Here is a 17,629-nt window from a genome sequence, read left to right as displayed (position 1 = left end):
CTATGGTCAAAGTTAGATTAAATAATTTGTGATATTGCATCCCACATTGTATCCCACATTTTTGCGTTTCTACTTATCTGTTCGATAGTGAATTTTAGAACCATATCCCAAACTGGCAGATTGCTTACCTGTAAAAAAGAAAGTAACAAAAAGTATTGATTAGTATAGAGAACAGAATTTGTTGTACAGCAGCACCGTATATAAATACACGTTTTGTTGAGCAAAATATATGCGGGAGTAGGGAGTGTACTTTTTGGAACATGGAGCTCATAATCTGTGATGACTTTCGAGTTCTTGTTTGAAACCCCTAATGGGTTTATTCGTTAATTTTTTTCCCAGTTACGTCAACTTCACCCACCAGCAGGCGCGCTACAGTTTGGCACACTGCAGCCTACATCAAGATTGCTGAGACGCTCCTGCTGGCGCAAGCACGCGAAATAGAATAGACCACCCGAGCGAGCACTGCACTCCACACTAGTCCCGTGACGACGTCCCGAGAAACGTGACTGGTTCGTGCCAAGCCCGAGGTGACATGCGTCAGGCCGAGTGACGAAAACTACGACGAACACTTATCCGTGCCTTTGATCTACTGGCAACAAAAAAAAACGAGACCAAAGTTTGGTCCGAAATAGCTCCGCAACTTTATGGTGATATGCAAAAATATGCACGGCAACTCGGGACACTTCACGGCCGCCCCTTTGTTTTTCGTCTCCGGATTCGTGTAAAAATATGCTGAGTACTTAGCACACGTGGGCTTGCCACACGCTCCATTCGGCTAAACAATTACAAGTAAACTGGCCCAAATTGTGTGACCATTTCACGGAAAGTTTGGCGAGCATTTGGCGCAACCACACGAAACACAACATCTGCTCGCGGCGGCGAAGAGAATGGCGCAAACGGTGTGTGGCCGGCTGCGTGCATGTGTTCCATATCGTTTATCAACTTTCTGGTCCCTTTTGAACCTGCTGCCCCGTGTTGTGTTGGGACCCAATGAGCCAGGGACGATGGATGGTGGACGTAATTAAAGCATCAAATAAACTTTTCCCCAAACACCACGCTTCGTGCTTTCGCGTGCCATCCCGCGTGTTATGTTGCGAAGAGGAGAGTGCCTGCTGCTGCTGCTGTGGTGTTTGTTGCGGTCACCTGGGGGATTTGGCGCCATAGGCCACCCCAGACTCACACACACACACGCTACTCACCAGGCAAACAAAAAACCCAGTCGGCATCCCTGCACAATTGCATTTTCGTGCACAGACCGCGCAGCCAGCCAGCCGGCCAGGAGGAGATGGTGCAGATAAGCCAGTCCCCGGGAGCTGTCCGCCGGTGAGCCCCTCTTGGGCAGCGCCACACTCGAAAATGGGGTCTGTGCTGTGTGCTATAAATTTCACGAGGTGGTAAATAAATACTGTATCCAGTATGGGGTGTGTGTTGCTCTTTCTGTACGCGGAAACAATGCCACCGCCGCCGACCAACGTAATTTATGTGCTCGTTGGGTGTACATTCGAAAAGGATTCCTCGGGAGTCCTTCGGGATGGCGGCGCAAACTATGAAGCGTGGCTGATATAATCCTATTTTCAGCCACTAAGACGCGCGTGCTTAACGGCAACGCGAGCCGACCGCTGGCTGCAACTGCAGCTCTCAACAACAGATGAGACTGTGCAGTGCAGTCGCTCTTCAGTTTTAATTAAATTGCAAACATTTACATAATAAGTGCGGTGCCAAACACTTCAAATTGTGGCACGAAGCTTAAAGTCCATCTAAAGATTGTCATGCTAATGCACTTCAAAAATGAGTTCGAATGGTCGGTGTATGCAGTAAAGCATCAATTAATTATCACATCCTCGCTCAGCTGCGGTACGCGTTGGCGCGTTCAATCGATGATCAATTGATCGATAAGTCAATCTGCCTTAACGCCAATCGTTAACGGTCACAGGAGCGCACCGCCGTCTCCTTAATGACTCCAGCAGCCAGTTGACGCCCATTTTCCAAGAGATTGATGATCGCCTCCAACCGGGCAACCGGAATCCCCATCAAGGACCGACCCCATTCGGCGAAATACCAAGGAAAGTCGTATCCGGCTCACCTTCCCCCTGCGATGGAAAAGTAATAATGCAAATTACATATTTCAGAGTTTGAGATATTTGCATTAGACATTAAACGGTGATTAAGTCAGTGAAGCATCAACAAACGCCGAGCACATGGTGCATGATGGAAAAATCAACCCGCGCTTTCCTTTTCTTTGGAGACCATCAGCGTGCTAGGGAGAGAGAGTGGAGTGGAGGAGAGATCCTTCAGCAAGTGTCAGCTAAAACCGGGTGCGAAAGGGAATGCGATAGAAACAGGATACGGCAGAAGTAGCGTCATCGCAACTCAACTTCTGACGGGGCTCGTGGCACTTTCCACCACCGTTTTGAGTGCCATTCCAACGCGACAATGTTGGAAAACGCTCAAACGGGACCACTAATTAGAATCCCATTTGGATGACGTTGCCGTAAACCCTTTAGAGCACACTTTGTTGCAAACATGAAACAAACTAAAGAGCAGGACTTGCAGGTAACAAAGAACGAGTGTATCGCGAACTTCGTAACCGTATCGTTTGGATTACTCCGACAATATCCTGCACGCTGGCAGCACACCGCAGGTCTTCTTTGGGCGGCCCCAAAAAGAAGAAATCGATATCGCCTACCACATGCGATACATGCGAAACGTTTTCGCGCTCAAACGGTGGTGAAACGGTGGTCGAGCAGCACACCATTTAATAGCTGGCTGAGCACGATTAATGAATCTTTGGCCGGCCCCCGGGAATCGACATAATTTATCCTGGAACACACAGGACACGATTATCACACGCGCGCGGCACTCGACAGACGATCGGAACCGAAGTGGTACAGGATATTGCGAATAAACCCGCATCGATAGAATCGAGACACGGGCCACAGAAATTACGATCCGGCTTCTCTTTCTGATTCCTAGTCCCGCGTTGTGTATTTTTGCTTGCCGCCCCTTGTTGTGGAATGTGGTCCTTTTTAATAACAGACCGAGCATTAAAATAGCCAATATTCAAAGATGAGCTAGGAGTGGAAAGGAATGCAATAACACTCTAAACGAACAAACAACGTCAAACGAGACCTCCACGCAGCAGGTCCCGCCGAGTCGATGGGCAACTCACCCAGCGGTGAGACGTTATTTTTAGTATTTATCGATCCCTTTCTGGAGGAAATTAGCCCCGGAACGGACGGAGCAGGGAGACATGGGAGACGCACAATTCTCGCAAAAGAAGGATTACAACCACCACGTCAGCGACAGCGGTAGCTTCATCGTCGCTAAATACACGAGGCCGATCGGTTTTTGAAGTTGCCCATTGCGCCACACAAGGCGGCGGGAGAAGCCCGGAACGGAAAGCAGAGCCTATTTCGGGATCATCTTTTCCAGGTCACCGACACCAGAACCTCCAGGCCCACTACCGGGTTGCGGGTTATGAAAAAAGTTCGGAAAACCCGGCCGAGCCCGTGATTGAAGTTGGAACGGATTGATACGGAGAGGCACAAACTTTTCTAATATTTTGCTCGAAGCCCTTGCGAACCCGGCCGATCTCCGGACGGAGTGTTATCTGCACACCAGTAAGTGCTGTACATATACACACTAACAAAACGCGCGCCCTCCAAACACAGAAAATCATAGTTTGCAACTAATAATGAATCATCGTTATCAACCCCATCAATCAGGTTTCCGGCTTCCGGAGAGTGGTTCGAGTTTCGAGCCCATAAAAATCGTAACAACCACGACCACCAACGGCGAAAGGCCACTAGGTCAGTGTAAAACTGTGTTGGGTATTGTGTCCAGCAATTCGGGCGCCATAACATTGAGTTTGAAAATGTAATGGAATGGAATTTCAAACGGAGGCCTCAACAAAGTGACAATACATTTTAGGGCAACCTAAATTGTTTCGATCAAATCAAAGTCCATAAAACTCCTACTTTACTAGTTCACTCCATTGAGGCTTAATTAAATTATTGGGATAAAACATTTGGGTTGATATTTGAATTGCTCGAACTTTAACGTTTCTGCTCGGTTTAGCACTGGGAAGCAGACGATAATCCACTTAACGTGTTAGACCTTAAAGTTCATCAAATTTGACTTAACAGATACTTAACCGTTTGAAACTTATGTTTCATTTCCTTATAATGGCATTTATTTTAAATGTTTAAATGTGGTGATAAAAAGAATCAAAATGGTCGACTTTTGACATTTTGATGTAGTGTAGAAAGACCTTGTCAGTAATAAGCCAAAAAGGACTTTACAGTGATACAATCAACAGCGTTAAAGTTGCAGAGTCGTGGGATGACTTAATTTGACACTAACCCTTGCCAGAAGTACGTGATAAATGTCCCGAACGCGAAGTTACAGGTAAGTTTATAATCCAGACGCTCAGTACACGTCTGTTCAAGCACAACAAACGGGAGAGTTTGCGGACAAGATTAAAACAAACACACACAAGCATACTGATTAGTCAACTATAGAGCTTCCTTGCATTACGGGGGGGGCCGTTCTTAAAGACAGACGTAGTCCTCGGGTTGACATTCACCCCAGACGTAGCCATCGTCTCAACGCCGATTGTCGTTGCTCGATATGCCCAACTAATGTTTCATTTCTCACTTCCACAGCACATGTCACTGCATAAAAACGGACTGGGACAGCAATGGTAACGCGCCACGCTTTTGGGACGAAAGGGCCCACGATGGCCGTAAAAACGCCCGACATCGTCTGCCAGTTCTCCGCCGGCACCTGATCCAATAAAAAGTTATTATTCATATTAATAACGCTTTAAATACCGGCACATGCAGGCACGAGAAGAAGTATGCAGATTATGCGCGTCTCCTGCAGCAACCGGAATTCGTCCTGCCCGTCCCGCATCAGCAACCCATTCGTTACTTTTCCACCCCCAAAAGCCGCTTCCGTTTACTTTCTTCGCCGGGCCGCGCTTTAAAGTCAGCCCACGTAACGTATTTTCTGCTTCCCTGCTGCCGGAGAGACGGTCAGGAAGGAACGGCAAGAAAAATCGATTACGAGGCACCTAGCTCCGGTCGTTTGGCGGGCACCTCGTTCGTTTGCGTTGTTCAACACCTCTCTTTCTCACTCTCCCTGTCCCTGCCACAATTCCAGACACGGGCGATTCAATTTATCCTGCAGCCCACGAACAGGAAGTGACGTCGGGGGGTGGGTGCAAGAAAAGTGCAAGATTCTCGTACCATCATCGAGGTGGTGGTCCTGCATCGTCCCGGCACCGTTGGCGCGCCGTTCGCCCGGCGTTGCGCCGAGGATCGGCCGGCCGAGGAGAAGAAGAACGACGCACAGACTCCACCGCGTTTTGCTTCCGCATCCGGGATGCTGCTGCTGCTGTTGTTGATGTTGTTGTTGGCACCATCGGCTCGCCGAGATTGCGATGAGTCATGTGCATCGTCGACCCCACCGCCGCCACCATCTGCAATCCGGTTAAGGTTACAGTCGGTGCTGCGGCCCAACGGTGGCGGTGGTGGCGGCGGCAGGGTGGAGCACGGTTTGCGATTGCCATTGCCATCCGGGCCATTGGCGGAGGAGCGCGTCATCGGGGCCGTTGCTGTGGCGGTACAGGAGGCATTTTGGAGGACCATCGCGAAGCCACCGGGCGATGGGCTCTCCTCAGCCTTGTGGACCGTCTTCCAGCGGCGGAATATCGTAAACGACAGGATGTACTTGAAGAAATTGATCCTTCCCTTCCTCCTCGGCTTCCCCTTCTTCCTCTTCTCCCGCTGCCCCTCTTCCGCGTCCTTGCCACTGGCCCGGCGATCCTCAATGGTGGCACAAGTGGAATGCGTTCGCTCCTGGTCCTGGCCCTTCTCGGTTTACTCTCGCGCCCCCCCCGTTGACGCGGTTTGACACTCTATTTTTGGCCGACCACCGGAAGCCACACTAAGTAACCCTCGGCAACCGAACCACCTGCCTGGCGTGTTAATTATCGTACGCACGCCATCGGCTGCCACTGATAGGGGTCCCCAAGCGGCGCTGGAAGGCACATGAATATGTTTCGTTCGGTTGGGAACGTTCTAGCTAAGTGGTCCCTCGAGAGGGAGAGCGACGCAGCGCGGTCTAAGATTCCCCCACAACACACTTTAGATATGGGCGGACGAAGGACACTAACACTTCGCGAACAGTCCACGGAGTTCGAGTTGAACCCAAACGAACCGTCAACCCTCACATCCGACTCGACACTACAGTAGAATCCACGACACAGGACTACCCCGGTACACTGCTACGAGGCACTACGGAACGCGACGCACCCGACTAACCACTGCCAAGGCCGAAGGATGTCTGGATGTCAAGCACAGCGTGCGCCCGTCGATGTCCGGAAAAGTCTGACTCACGCCGAACGAGGACGAACTGCTGGCGTTCGAGCAGTTCGAGCAGTTGGCGAAGCGAACCCGAGCCTCCGGTCACGAACGCGCAAAACAGCGGATGTCGGGAAATTCCTACCGATGGTTCGTGGCGCATGCCGATGGAGGAAAGCGGAAAGAAGAGCCGGGCCAAGCCGAACGGCACATGCCGGCGGCCCCCGACAATGGTTGCTGCCGAAGCGGTTGACTTCACACTGAAATAAACAGTCCAGCAACGAGCGTTAATCCTTGCGATGAAAAACTGGACCGGACTCACAGCGACAGCAAGGACTCGTGCGAGGTTTTTGTTTTTGTTGAACTTCAAACTTTTCTCTCAGAAGCTCTTAGCTCTTTTTACAGTGTGTCCCACTGACCAGGGCGATAGTGGAGAAGATACCGAACCGATGGACACTCGAGAATACCAAACGATGGTCAGTTGACCGTTTTTTTTTGGGCCGTTTGACTAATTCAAAAACAACGCCAGCACGAAAGGCAAGCAATCCAGTTCACACTATACAGCTTAATAGAGGCTCGGCTTGGCCACGGCGGTAGTGGAATGGAATTACGTTCCCAGAATAAGTCCGACGAAGACTTTAGTTTAGTTTGTTCTCCGGGAAAAAACGCATTTCCTGATTGGCTATGGGACCCATGCTGTGGAGCATTCGGGAAACGGATTTGACACTAAGCGACCAGCGACCAGTGATTTATGGCCAGCGCGAGGACAAGTTATGTATATTCATGAGATATTAGAAACTGTAAAGATTGAATGTGGTTACACCAAATAGAATGAATATTTACGTAAGAAGGAAAGATTATTAGGGGATTAAAACGAAAGAACGGCTAAAGATTGTTTAGCAGAACTATTGTCATAAATTGACAATTTGGCAAAGTGCGAAGCAGCACAACTCCTAACTAAAACAAATGCGAAAAGGGAATCGATTTTAACATCCGCCTTCCATCGGTCGGCTGTGTGCGACGAGATTGGTCCTTTCGTTCAAATGCATTCGTCCATATTTCATCACACTCCGATGCACTCGATAAATGCAGGCCAATGCGATTTATGTCTGCCGTTGACAGCGGGCCCGAGAGCCACAACATTTGCCGTCCGCATGGTCGTAGTTTTCCAATTTCTCTCCATGACAAATAGCAACGAAAGCCGGACCGGCCCCGGACCGCCGTTTGCCTTCATATTTACAGTTCTGAACCACGACGAAAAAGACGAAGGAAATCCAAAACCCCAAAAGCCAGCCAGTACTACAAGTGTCATTTCCCATGCCCGGCGCTTTTTGGATGGCCGCCATCACAAACAAGAAAGCTTCCGCCGTGGAACAGCGCGTAGCATAGGGTTTTGCCATTTTCGGACGTACCGAAACGGAGCAGCATTTTGCTTCGTAATGAAGTACGCATTTGAAGATAATGAGAATGTGCTGGTGCCCGGGCGAATGCAGCATTCGGCTGCAGTTGGCAACTGTTTTAAATTATTTCACATGCATTTGGCCTTCTCGTGCGCCCGGGATGAGATAAAGTCAGCAAATCCATACTTTCCAATCAGTGGCCCCCATCGGACCAACCCTTAACAGCAAGGATCACAATAGTTCAGCAGGCCCAACCTGTACAATATTGTAAAAGTTCCAGCACAAGATTTCGCAGGCTCGTTTGAAAACTTTCGCCCGAAAACTTGCTGCAGATTGTGCGATGTCCTTTTTGCGGGGCCCTTTTCAACCCACATCCGGACGGGACGACGTCGTTGGTAATCGCTCCGAAAATCGATCTCACAGCTAGAGCACTCCCAGCAGCGTGGCAAAAAGGAAGTGCGCCAAAGGGCGGACGTGAAAATTTAATTACTTTTCATCGATTCACCAACACTGATGATGGGATGGTGGGATGATGGGGGCACGGAAGCGGAGCAGAGCTTTCGGATGACATCCCGAATACGGTACCGAAATGGTTACGAAAACGGGCAAAATGTTCGTTTCAATTACACACTACACATCCGCACGGTCGCAGCGGCCGCGCTCGCGTGCCGTCGCCCAATTTGGATCCTGTACCAGGACGTTAAATTGTATCTCAAAAAGGGATAGACACGGATGTGCGGATGAAACTTTCACCCGGCTTCTCCGTCCTAAAGTGATTACCGTTTCGATTTCCTACATCGTCGTGCCAGAGAGTGTGTTCGAAGCGCGCTAAGTTCTGCCGGGATTCGGAAATGATTTCGGCAAATATTTGCCCAATAAATTTGAGCTACCGAAGTGTTTGGCCGAGGCGAAATTGAAATAAAACAATTCGATACACTCTGTTGGGGATCAATACGTTTTGAAAAAAATTTAAATTAGTTCTTCGTTAGCTGCCCACAAGTTTATAACAATCCATCTACCGGTCACGTAACGTTTCCGTTTCTGCAAATAAAAACAGTTTGATTTGTTTCTTCAAAGATAGGTTTCACCATCCATCATGGTTCATGCTGGACTTATGCTGGACCGAGATTGACTGTGTAACATGCTTCCACCAAAGCCGAAACTTACGCCAAACGCCTATGCAACATTAGCTTCGACTAGGAAAGAAAGCCGTTAATGAAGAGGAAATAATCTTCCAACATTTGGGTCGTTAAACTCTTTCCGTGCCTGTGCCGGTGCCCGTGTAACCAGCCAGGGGAAGTCGGTGTAATGACGCGGCGCAACGGAGAAAAACACAAAATCTAAAACCGAGTTTCACTCCCAAAAAACTGCCAACACCAGCCCCGTCAAGTGAGATCCGCCCTCAAAGTTTAATGATTTAGTCACCGCCAACTCGCCGACACGCCAGCCGCTCGAACGCGATACGCGGAAAGCTGGTGGTGCGGACCCAACATAGTCGAGAGAGAAAAAAGCCAACAACGAATTGATGGATCACATTGCTACCCTACGGCGGGGGAAGATTGTGCTTCTTGCCGCCTGGTCAAGTAAATTAGTTTCCGATCCCAAGACACACCCTCTTAAAATAGTAAAGAAAACACGAAAAGTTAAAGGTTCTATACGTCTGTTAAAGGAGACAGCATCAAGCGCAAGTGCCGGGGACGACAACGCACAACGTTTTTTTGTGCTTTTTTGTTTCTTTTTGCAACAAAACTAAAAAAATCCATTAAAAGCAACATTTCGCCACGCGGAACAAAGTGTGACATTCCGTCGTCGGGCGGGAGAGAAAGTACTTTCGAGTAACGGACCGAAGGAGGAACTAATCGACCACCGAATAAGTGTTCAATGATCTTGTGATCGCCACGGGGGGTTCCGAAAGCCGCGGACCTACATTTCGGAAGTCTCGCATCGAAAGATTTGTTGGAAATTTCCGTTCCGAAGCAAGAAACTTTCTACAACCAGACACCAGACGGGGTTTCCGAACCGAAATTTCCTCAATCCCAAAAGTGGCGCTGAAGTCTGCCACTCACATTCTATCCGAAGAATCCCTCCTGGGACTGGGCCGTGTCCGATGCGATGCGGGGATGGCTCTCCACTCGACAGTTGGCCGTGGCCGCTCGCAGCGTGTTTCACAATTCTGTGGCGGCTACTTCACGATTCATTAGTCCCGTATTCTCCTATACTGTTCCCTGCCGGGCAGAGGCAGGCCAGAGCTCATGCTGGAGCTACCATAACAGTACTGTGGAGAATTTCTACAACAAACGCCTTAAACGATGCTAACTTGAAATAAGTCGGCTCGGCGGTGTGTTGGCAGGCCCTCCAAAGGCCCCGGCGCGGCAAGGGGAATGAATTGTGGAATGTGCACACCTCAACGACGTTATGTTGGTATGTCAGCGGCCAAGTTTGGGTCGGCTTGGTAGGTCCAAAAAATACGGAAAAAGCAAACGAAAACACAAGCACCTATGGATACGTAACTGAGTTCCAACAAAAACAAACGGCTCTAGTAAAGCACCGAATGTTCTGCTTTGGGTTCCACAACTTCCCTGTTTGCTGTAATGCTTAAACCATTCCGAATGTATTTAAAACCTACTTTTATTAATATGTGCCAGTCTTAAGTTCTACTTCCCAATGCTTGTGTCTTGCTGCTTTATTATTAATCCCAAAAACTCGTTTAACCTATCACAGGCGCACAGGAATCTGGGTTCAGCAGTGCTCCATTTTCGTACTCCTGCCGCGGGTCTGCCGCGAAAGCGCGAAAAGTATTTAAATCGCAAAAACCACTTTCAACCTGCCAGGCTCGCGCATCGATACCGTGCGCGAGGGGCGATTAAAAATGGAACTAGAATACACACGGGGCGAAACGGCTTCTCCAACAGCGCACTCCTGTGTGGTCAGCAGAGGTCCGCGGAATGATCGAGTTTTCTTATCGAGTTTGGGCCTCATATTTGGGCCAAGCTCACCCGCCAACCGCCATTAGAACCGGGCAAACATGCCGAAGCAACCCGCGCCGCGGGGAGAAAAGCTGTGGCCAAACTGTGCCATCGCAAAAAGACGAACCCCCGGCGGGGAAGATGATGATCAAGTAAAAGAGGCACTCCCGATACCTGTTTTTCCTGTTGCTGTTGATGGTGCTGCTGCTGGTGGTGGTGGTGCTGATTAACGGTGAACTCTTCCGTGGCCGACTCGCTGCCACTCTCCACCGCGGACCAGGCCGAGGTCGGCCGGATGATGCGATTGGCCGGATGAGGGTGCTGCTGCTGTTGTGGCGGTTCGTCGCCGTAGCAGCTGCTTATCTGCCAATCGTGGACAATCGTCTCATCGACGACCGTCAGCGTGCGTGACGTCATATCGGAACTGTAGGACGAGGCAGTGGCGCTGTCACGGCGTGAGTAAACCATCGCCCATGGACCGACCCTTGCCGAAAGGGGCGCGTACTGGGTATGAGCACCGCAAATGATCACCGTGGCACTAGCTGTGGACTGTTGTTTCAAATGTGCGAACTACCATCGGCCCCGATGGCTAAAATCGCACGATCCGGGCGTGTGACTAACGCTCACAACGGTTGGACAGCACACTTTACACCACCATTCGCCGCAAAGACCATTTGTGCGAAATCGCCAAACAACCGAATTAGAATAACAAGCAGCAGCCGGCAGGAAAAGATCACTTCACTCACGCTCCATCCGAGGACAAACGAATTAATAAACCACCCCAACACCAAATCGGGATTGCCTCCCCGGGGGGGCTGCTCACGAACACCACACCACCCAAAACAACCCGACCCAACAGCACGATTGTTGCTGGCCGCCAGCGGGCGACGAACGGTGAGAAAGGCACACACAACCGCGTGCGGCTGATCGAAGAAAGACACTGACCGGATCGGCAACCCGTGAGCCGGTGCGAGCCGCAAACACACTCCGGAGATTGAGGGCGACGGGCGCGAAGTGGTACGCCCGGGGGGGGGGGGGGGCGGCCGCAGAGTGGCCGAAAGGGGAACGGCGGGTCGAATTCCCTGTGGGAAGCGGGAGAAATTAGCTCCCGCTCACTGTCGTCGACTTCGACACCGGTCCACAGGCGGATGATCTTCGGCCAGGCAGCCGGAGATGCTGCTGTGCGACGGGAATTCAATGTCAAATGGCACACATAGGCCGGCCGGACCGTTCCGACCTCGGTCGCGAAGTAAGTCAACGGGTTGGGGCAACTGGAACGGGAAGATCTTCCCATCACGAAGTGCACGCGTCGCCCGAAGCGATACTTGATCTCTAGATCGACCGCGCTGTTGGCTGCATAGGTTGACAAGTTGGGTGTCTCATTCTCTGGAAACTAGTGAGAGTTATCCGAAAGTTGGCAAGCGAAACACGTCATTCCGGAACACACTGGTTTGAATGCTACGGTTGGGTTAAGTACCTCGTGTTAGATTTCCAGATCGTCATAGAAAAGCACAGACCAGAAGGACTCATTTTCGTCAGATGATTTGTTTGGTCTTGCGGCTCACTAATTACTAAACCATGTAGTAGAGCGAGTTCAGTGGAGCAACATTCCTCCATGCGTTCTCACAATCAACGAGTTGCCAACAAACTGTCGTATTCGGCGACATGGGAACGTTCAGGTGCATCGTCATGCAACTCATAAACATATCAAGTTGGTGTTATATTTACATGTAAGGGAAACCGAAATCGCCAGGAACGTCTTAAGTATTTGAATGTTCCCATGGAGAACACAAGCCATCTCGTAAACCCCCCGAAATAAGGTCAATTTGAGAGAGAAAAATCGATAAAAGCGCCGTACAATTACGGACGCACTCCGCTGTGTGGCTCCGTGGAAACTTGACATTTATAAGTGTTTTTTTCTGATTTCGATCGCGTACACGCAACGGTGGCCCATCTTTCGGCAAAACATGCGTAATCGTTCCTCCGCTTGATGGCCGAGACCGGGGTACGGAGAGCACTTGATCATTTCTAACAACGAAAAGAAAAACCGATCAATCTTCGTACGGCCCGAAATGGCGAAACACAGTGCAGTGTCCATCTTCAGCCCCAAACCCATCTAGGGCACCATATTTTGGTCAATGAGGAGGGACAAAAACAATGGAAGCGGCAAAGCAAGTAGTGGGCAGCTGCTGCTAGAATGGCCTCCACGGTTCGCACAAGATTGCGGGCACTTGAAGCGATCTTTAATCCGCGGCCTCTCGCAGGGGCATTACGCGATACAGACAGCCCCATTGATTAAATGTTTACCTATGCTCCGGGGAGGAGAAGTGCTTCGAAAATGCCTAGTGCGCCCTGGAGAAGGGCACATCGGCTGCCAGTACCAATCGATCGGTAACCAATGGATCGAGTGAGACCTAGATTCGCATTTTGGGTTCGCTTTCAACTAAAGGAATCAACTGAAATAATTAGTAAACTTGTAAACTAAAATATAACCGTCACTTAGCTGGATTATTAGTGTAAAATGTTTTAAGCAATTTTAGCAGAAACATTTGTTAGCAAATGAATGATTGTCAACGGTTTATCCCATGTCTGCGCAAATGCAGTTGAAAGGGAGAGCTCATCGGGGGTAAAATTATTTCAAAACCGCAAGTTTCACGTGGACTTGGCAGCACCCTTGCCGCACACTGGTAGCGTTCACGAACGTTCACGCATGCCGCTAGACAGTGGAGCTGAATGAATTTCCCGCGGCCCCTACCTTGAACGATGTTTTCCGATCGTCTGTGGCGGATACGCTGGGCTTCAGACAGCCGCGGGAGGATCCCATTTTTACGTGCGCGAAGAAAAACCGGGAAGCTCATTATCATTATCGTGACTGCTCATAATTGTGTAAAAAGAAAATGGCCGGCCGGGCCTATGTTTCCCTGCGCGGCGCGCGGCGCGCCCAGCGGTGAAACGCCTACGGCCGACCGATCGCATCCACACGCGATCGTGGCCAATTGGGGAGAGCTGCATTGGAAGTGCATTGTGTGTAGTGCACAGTTTGTGGCGTACAATGGTGCAATCGTTCACGTACTGGTGGTAGCCACATGGAAAAGGTCTTTACTTTTAGTTTCATTCTGCACCGGTCGCAAGGGAACCGCCAAAGGCCGACCGAATGTGGAGCCGCACTATCCGTTCCACTTCTTGCTACACAGCGCGAGACGAAGTGGGCGCGAATAGACGCTGCGAAAGTACACCCACTGGGAACTCACATTTCAATCGCGATGGTTCGATCCACGGTGCTCTCAACAACTTCAACCTGAAATATTGTTCAAATTCCATCCGACGTCCCCGTGATGGTGCTGTCGATGGACGCACAGTTCGACCACTCATCGAGCTTAGCTTCAAATTGAAAAGATAAGCAAACGCCCGCAAAGGGAGCGAGCAAAATCGGGCCATCTACCACCAGCCACCGGCGCATGATATCATCATCCATTGCTTATCGGCCATCGGTTGGGCGGTTTGTGCGCGTTGAGATAGCCAGCTTTCAGCATACACCACCCTGCGACAATGTTTACCCCGACGCTCTGTGACTTGCAGTTGCGGGAGGGATTTTAATTTTGGCCGTAATCTGGCGGAAAGCTTGAGTCATACGCTTTATTGATAACCTGGCCAACGCTGCCTGACGCGACGACCATGGGGGGAATGTATTTCCGGAATCGCCCCTGGATTATAATCTACGGTCGGTACATCGCGTTGATGCACGTGGTTGATTCGGGCCTGTGCGTAAATTCGGCGCATCACACACGGTTCCACATTAAAAACCATCGTGGGGAACCATCGGTAAGGTTGTTTGCCACATTTCGCGTAACTCGACGCTCGCGTCGTGAGACCGCACGCGCGATGTTGGGCTAAAGGCTATTAAATTAGCAGCTGTTCGGTGGACTATAAAAAGTATCGCTAATTTTAGCAAATGGCCTTTTCCAAACGGACCTTGCCGGCTCGTTGTCGATGATGGTGCGCCATGAATCCATGCCAGTGGCGAACCATGACGAACCATGTCGCTCGGAATGGCCAAGGAATAGCTACAGCGGACCGTCTAATGACATTCACCTGTTTGGCGAAGGGATAATGCATTTTCGGCCCACCCAAGAGACCGGCCCCCAGCCGGCACCGAAAGGGCTGTCGACAGGTAAGTTGCACTCTGCCAGCAATTGCTGTAAATTATTCGTCTCTCTCCGCCAGCGATATGTAGTGCCACTTGCTGCTGACCAAAACCCTGCAGTCACATCTGCATCCGCGTACAGCCCCCGGTCAAGGTCATGTTTGCGACAAACGCTCCTCTGCAGGCTCCTCTCATCTGCAGTGTAATCCATTTACCGGGCGTACCCTTCGGTCGCAAACCACCCGGGATTTCTTCTTGCCGTGCTAAAATAGGTACACAGAGTGGAGACTGTTAGGGACACAGGTTAGAAACGGCGATACTCACCTCGTTGAAAGCCATCCTGGCCGTTATGGGCTGGCCCTGCCGGGCGGGATCGTGGTGACTGGGAAGAGGGGTCGAACAAAGCGCCGTAAAGCAGGAACAACGAGAACGACAACTGCTCGCACTTTACACCGTCAATTTTGGTTGGTGCGTTCGTAAGCGGGCACACTTCCGCTAGATCAGCGACCCTGCTCGGTACACATTCACTGTTTCCTCAGGCACCTGGTACTGCTGGCCACCACTTCCACCATGCACTGTGTCACCATTCACACTGACGCTTATTACTGCCCAGAGAGCAACGGGTTGTTTGGCAAAATGTTTGTAAATATTCTCGCACACTTTGATCCCTCCTTGGGTGTCCCGCTACTCTTCACCTGGCGGTTCAATCGGCTTCCCCTGGGGGTATTTTTCCCCGCTTTGGTCCTTCGTTCCGCTCCTCGTTGATTGTGCACCGCCGCAAGGACGGTAGGCTCGGAAATGGCGGGCTACGGGAAAGCTGCACGCAAGTGCGGCGGAAAGAAGAAGAAACAGAAGAAATGATAAACAGGGCCCTCGAACAACGGAACGCGGCTGTGTAATGCAATTTACGTTAACGCCGTGGCTGCTAGTGATACCCGCGCCCGCGGCGGCCCCAACCGAAACCAACTGGTGTGTGACCAATTAAGTGTGACGTTCTCGTGGCAAAACACAAAAAAGCGAACTGCACTAATTGACCGGTTGGCATGGCCTGCTGCTGCAAGTTGCGGTTTCACCAAGGTCGACTTCGATCGGTCGACTTCTCTAAATCCAATTTTAGCAAAGTTTCGTTAGTGTCGTTGTTTTTAAATTACGTAACCCTGCCATCGCGCGATTCGCGATGGTCTTCAAAAACTAGCCCCCGATCGACTGACCACTAGGACGAACGCTAATGAGTCGCGGGATCACCGGAAATAGAACCGAACCCGCGTCGTTGTAACGAAACGGATCTGGCCGTGAAGGGGGCGATCGCGTCCGAAGCAGCGTGCAGCGTGTCCAGCGGTGCTCCGTCTCCGGACACACGTCGCGCATACGGTTCTAAGACAAATTACTCACTTCCAAATAAAGGCACCAAAAGCGCCCGACATTCACAGAGGCCACGCAATCGACTCCGCGAGACCACGGTTGTTGTTTTTTTGGCCGTTTCCCAGCGCAGATTGCAACGCCAACTGCGCGACACGGCGGTCGACCCCCCGGTTGCTGCCACCGGGTCGGTAGACCTTTGGGAAGCCGATCAACGATATGGATGGTCCCCACCGGGAACTGGTGTTGCCCAAGCAACAGCACAATATCTTCTCATAGCCCCCTGACGCACCCTTGCATCAGGCCGACCGCGGAACGCACCGTGCGGCGATGACGACGTCTGCCACGGAGAAGATTTTTCACTGCCGGACGGATGCTGTCGTTAATGGAGAGAGAATGTTTGCCCTTTTTGACTGCGGATTGTGCCCTCGACGGTGCCGGCCGTACGCTGCGTTGACCACTGCCAGGCACTGGGCATTCCGGGAACCGCGAATTGGAGTTTTAGAGCTTTTCACCGCACACACACTGGCGTTCTCGGGCCGTTGTTTCACCTTCGACGTGCAATTTTACGCAACTATTTACACTCCCATCGGACTTGCTTTCGAATGGCGCCGCCGTCCGGGTGCAGCTCGGGTCTCGGGTGGGCCGCGGCAGCAGCAGCAGTTTGCATGTCGCGGTCGCGAAATTGCGGCATACAGCGAAACTTGTTTTAACCCTGTGTCTGTTGTCTTTTGTATTTTGTGTAGGCCTGCTGTTTTTTTTTGCTGCCCTCCACTGCGCTCCACTTCGGAAAGGTTCTTTACCTACAGAACGACGACGACGACGACAGAGCTCGTTCCGCACAACAGCAGCGCAGCAAGTCTGGCGAGCGGAGCGAACCTGCTCAACCCTTCATCCGCCCATGCTGGCCCGTGGAACGGAGCGAGACGGCAGCGGCGGCGACTGAAGTTTCGGCTGCGACCGCGAGCTGTCAAACGGCGGTGCTGTCAAAAGTGACAACAAACGACGATCCCGTGGTGGCCCAAGTGGTGAAATGGAACTAACTTTGAATGGCCACCTTGTTGTTGTTTTTAGAACCGTTGATCAAATGCAACGAACGAAAAGTCGACTGCAAAATAAATTGATAATTCAAAACATTAATACGGGTAGTAAACCTAACAAACCACAGACCGAGTATTCTTCTGGTTCTGTATGATCCTTTAAGGTTCTGTATGTATCATTTCATAAAACTGTTAAATATTTCCATTCCTTCGTTCATGCATTTTATTGTTTCGTTCTTTAACGTTAGTTTGATACTTTAGAAGCGGGTTAAGTACATGCGTTACATTAAAACAGACAGAACTATGTTTATTCTATTTATAACGATTTGCGGGCCACAAACACTCGGTGATGGAT

The 17,629-nt window shown here is 50.6% G+C and overlaps 1 protein-coding gene across 4 annotated transcripts in view; it reads right to left on the bottom strand.

Moving 5' to 3' along the window:
- LOC128275464 (serine/threonine-protein kinase 24) overlaps positions 1–17,117 on the bottom strand; it is a 51,394-nt gene extending 34,277 nt beyond the window's left edge. Inside the window, exons 1-2 of one of the 4 annotated variants that reach the window (XM_053013972.1) lie at positions 17,038–17,117; positions 15,200–15,692 (exon numbers count right to left, since the gene is read on the bottom strand). In XM_053013972.1, coding sequence (XP_052869932.1) covers positions 15,200–15,214 — 15 coding nt within the window. In that variant the 5' untranslated portion in view covers positions 15,215–15,692; positions 17,038–17,117. Of the gene's footprint in view, positions 1–15,199; positions 15,693–16,267; positions 16,384–16,555; positions 16,999–17,037 lie in introns of those variants that run through there. The other 3 variants (XM_053013971.1, XM_053013973.1, XM_053013970.1) reach the window with 3 other exon arrangements.
- Between the last annotated feature and the right edge of the window lie 512 nt (positions 17,118–17,629).

Source organism: Anopheles cruzii, chromosome 3 (assembly GCF_943734635.1).
Source record: "Anopheles cruzii chromosome 3, idAnoCruzAS_RS32_06, whole genome shotgun sequence".
Taxonomy (NCBI): Eukaryota; Metazoa; Arthropoda; class Insecta; order Diptera; family Culicidae; genus Anopheles; species Anopheles cruzii.
The sequence above is the reverse complement of the archived record's forward strand: the minus strand, read 5'-3'. Positions and strand labels throughout refer to the sequence as shown.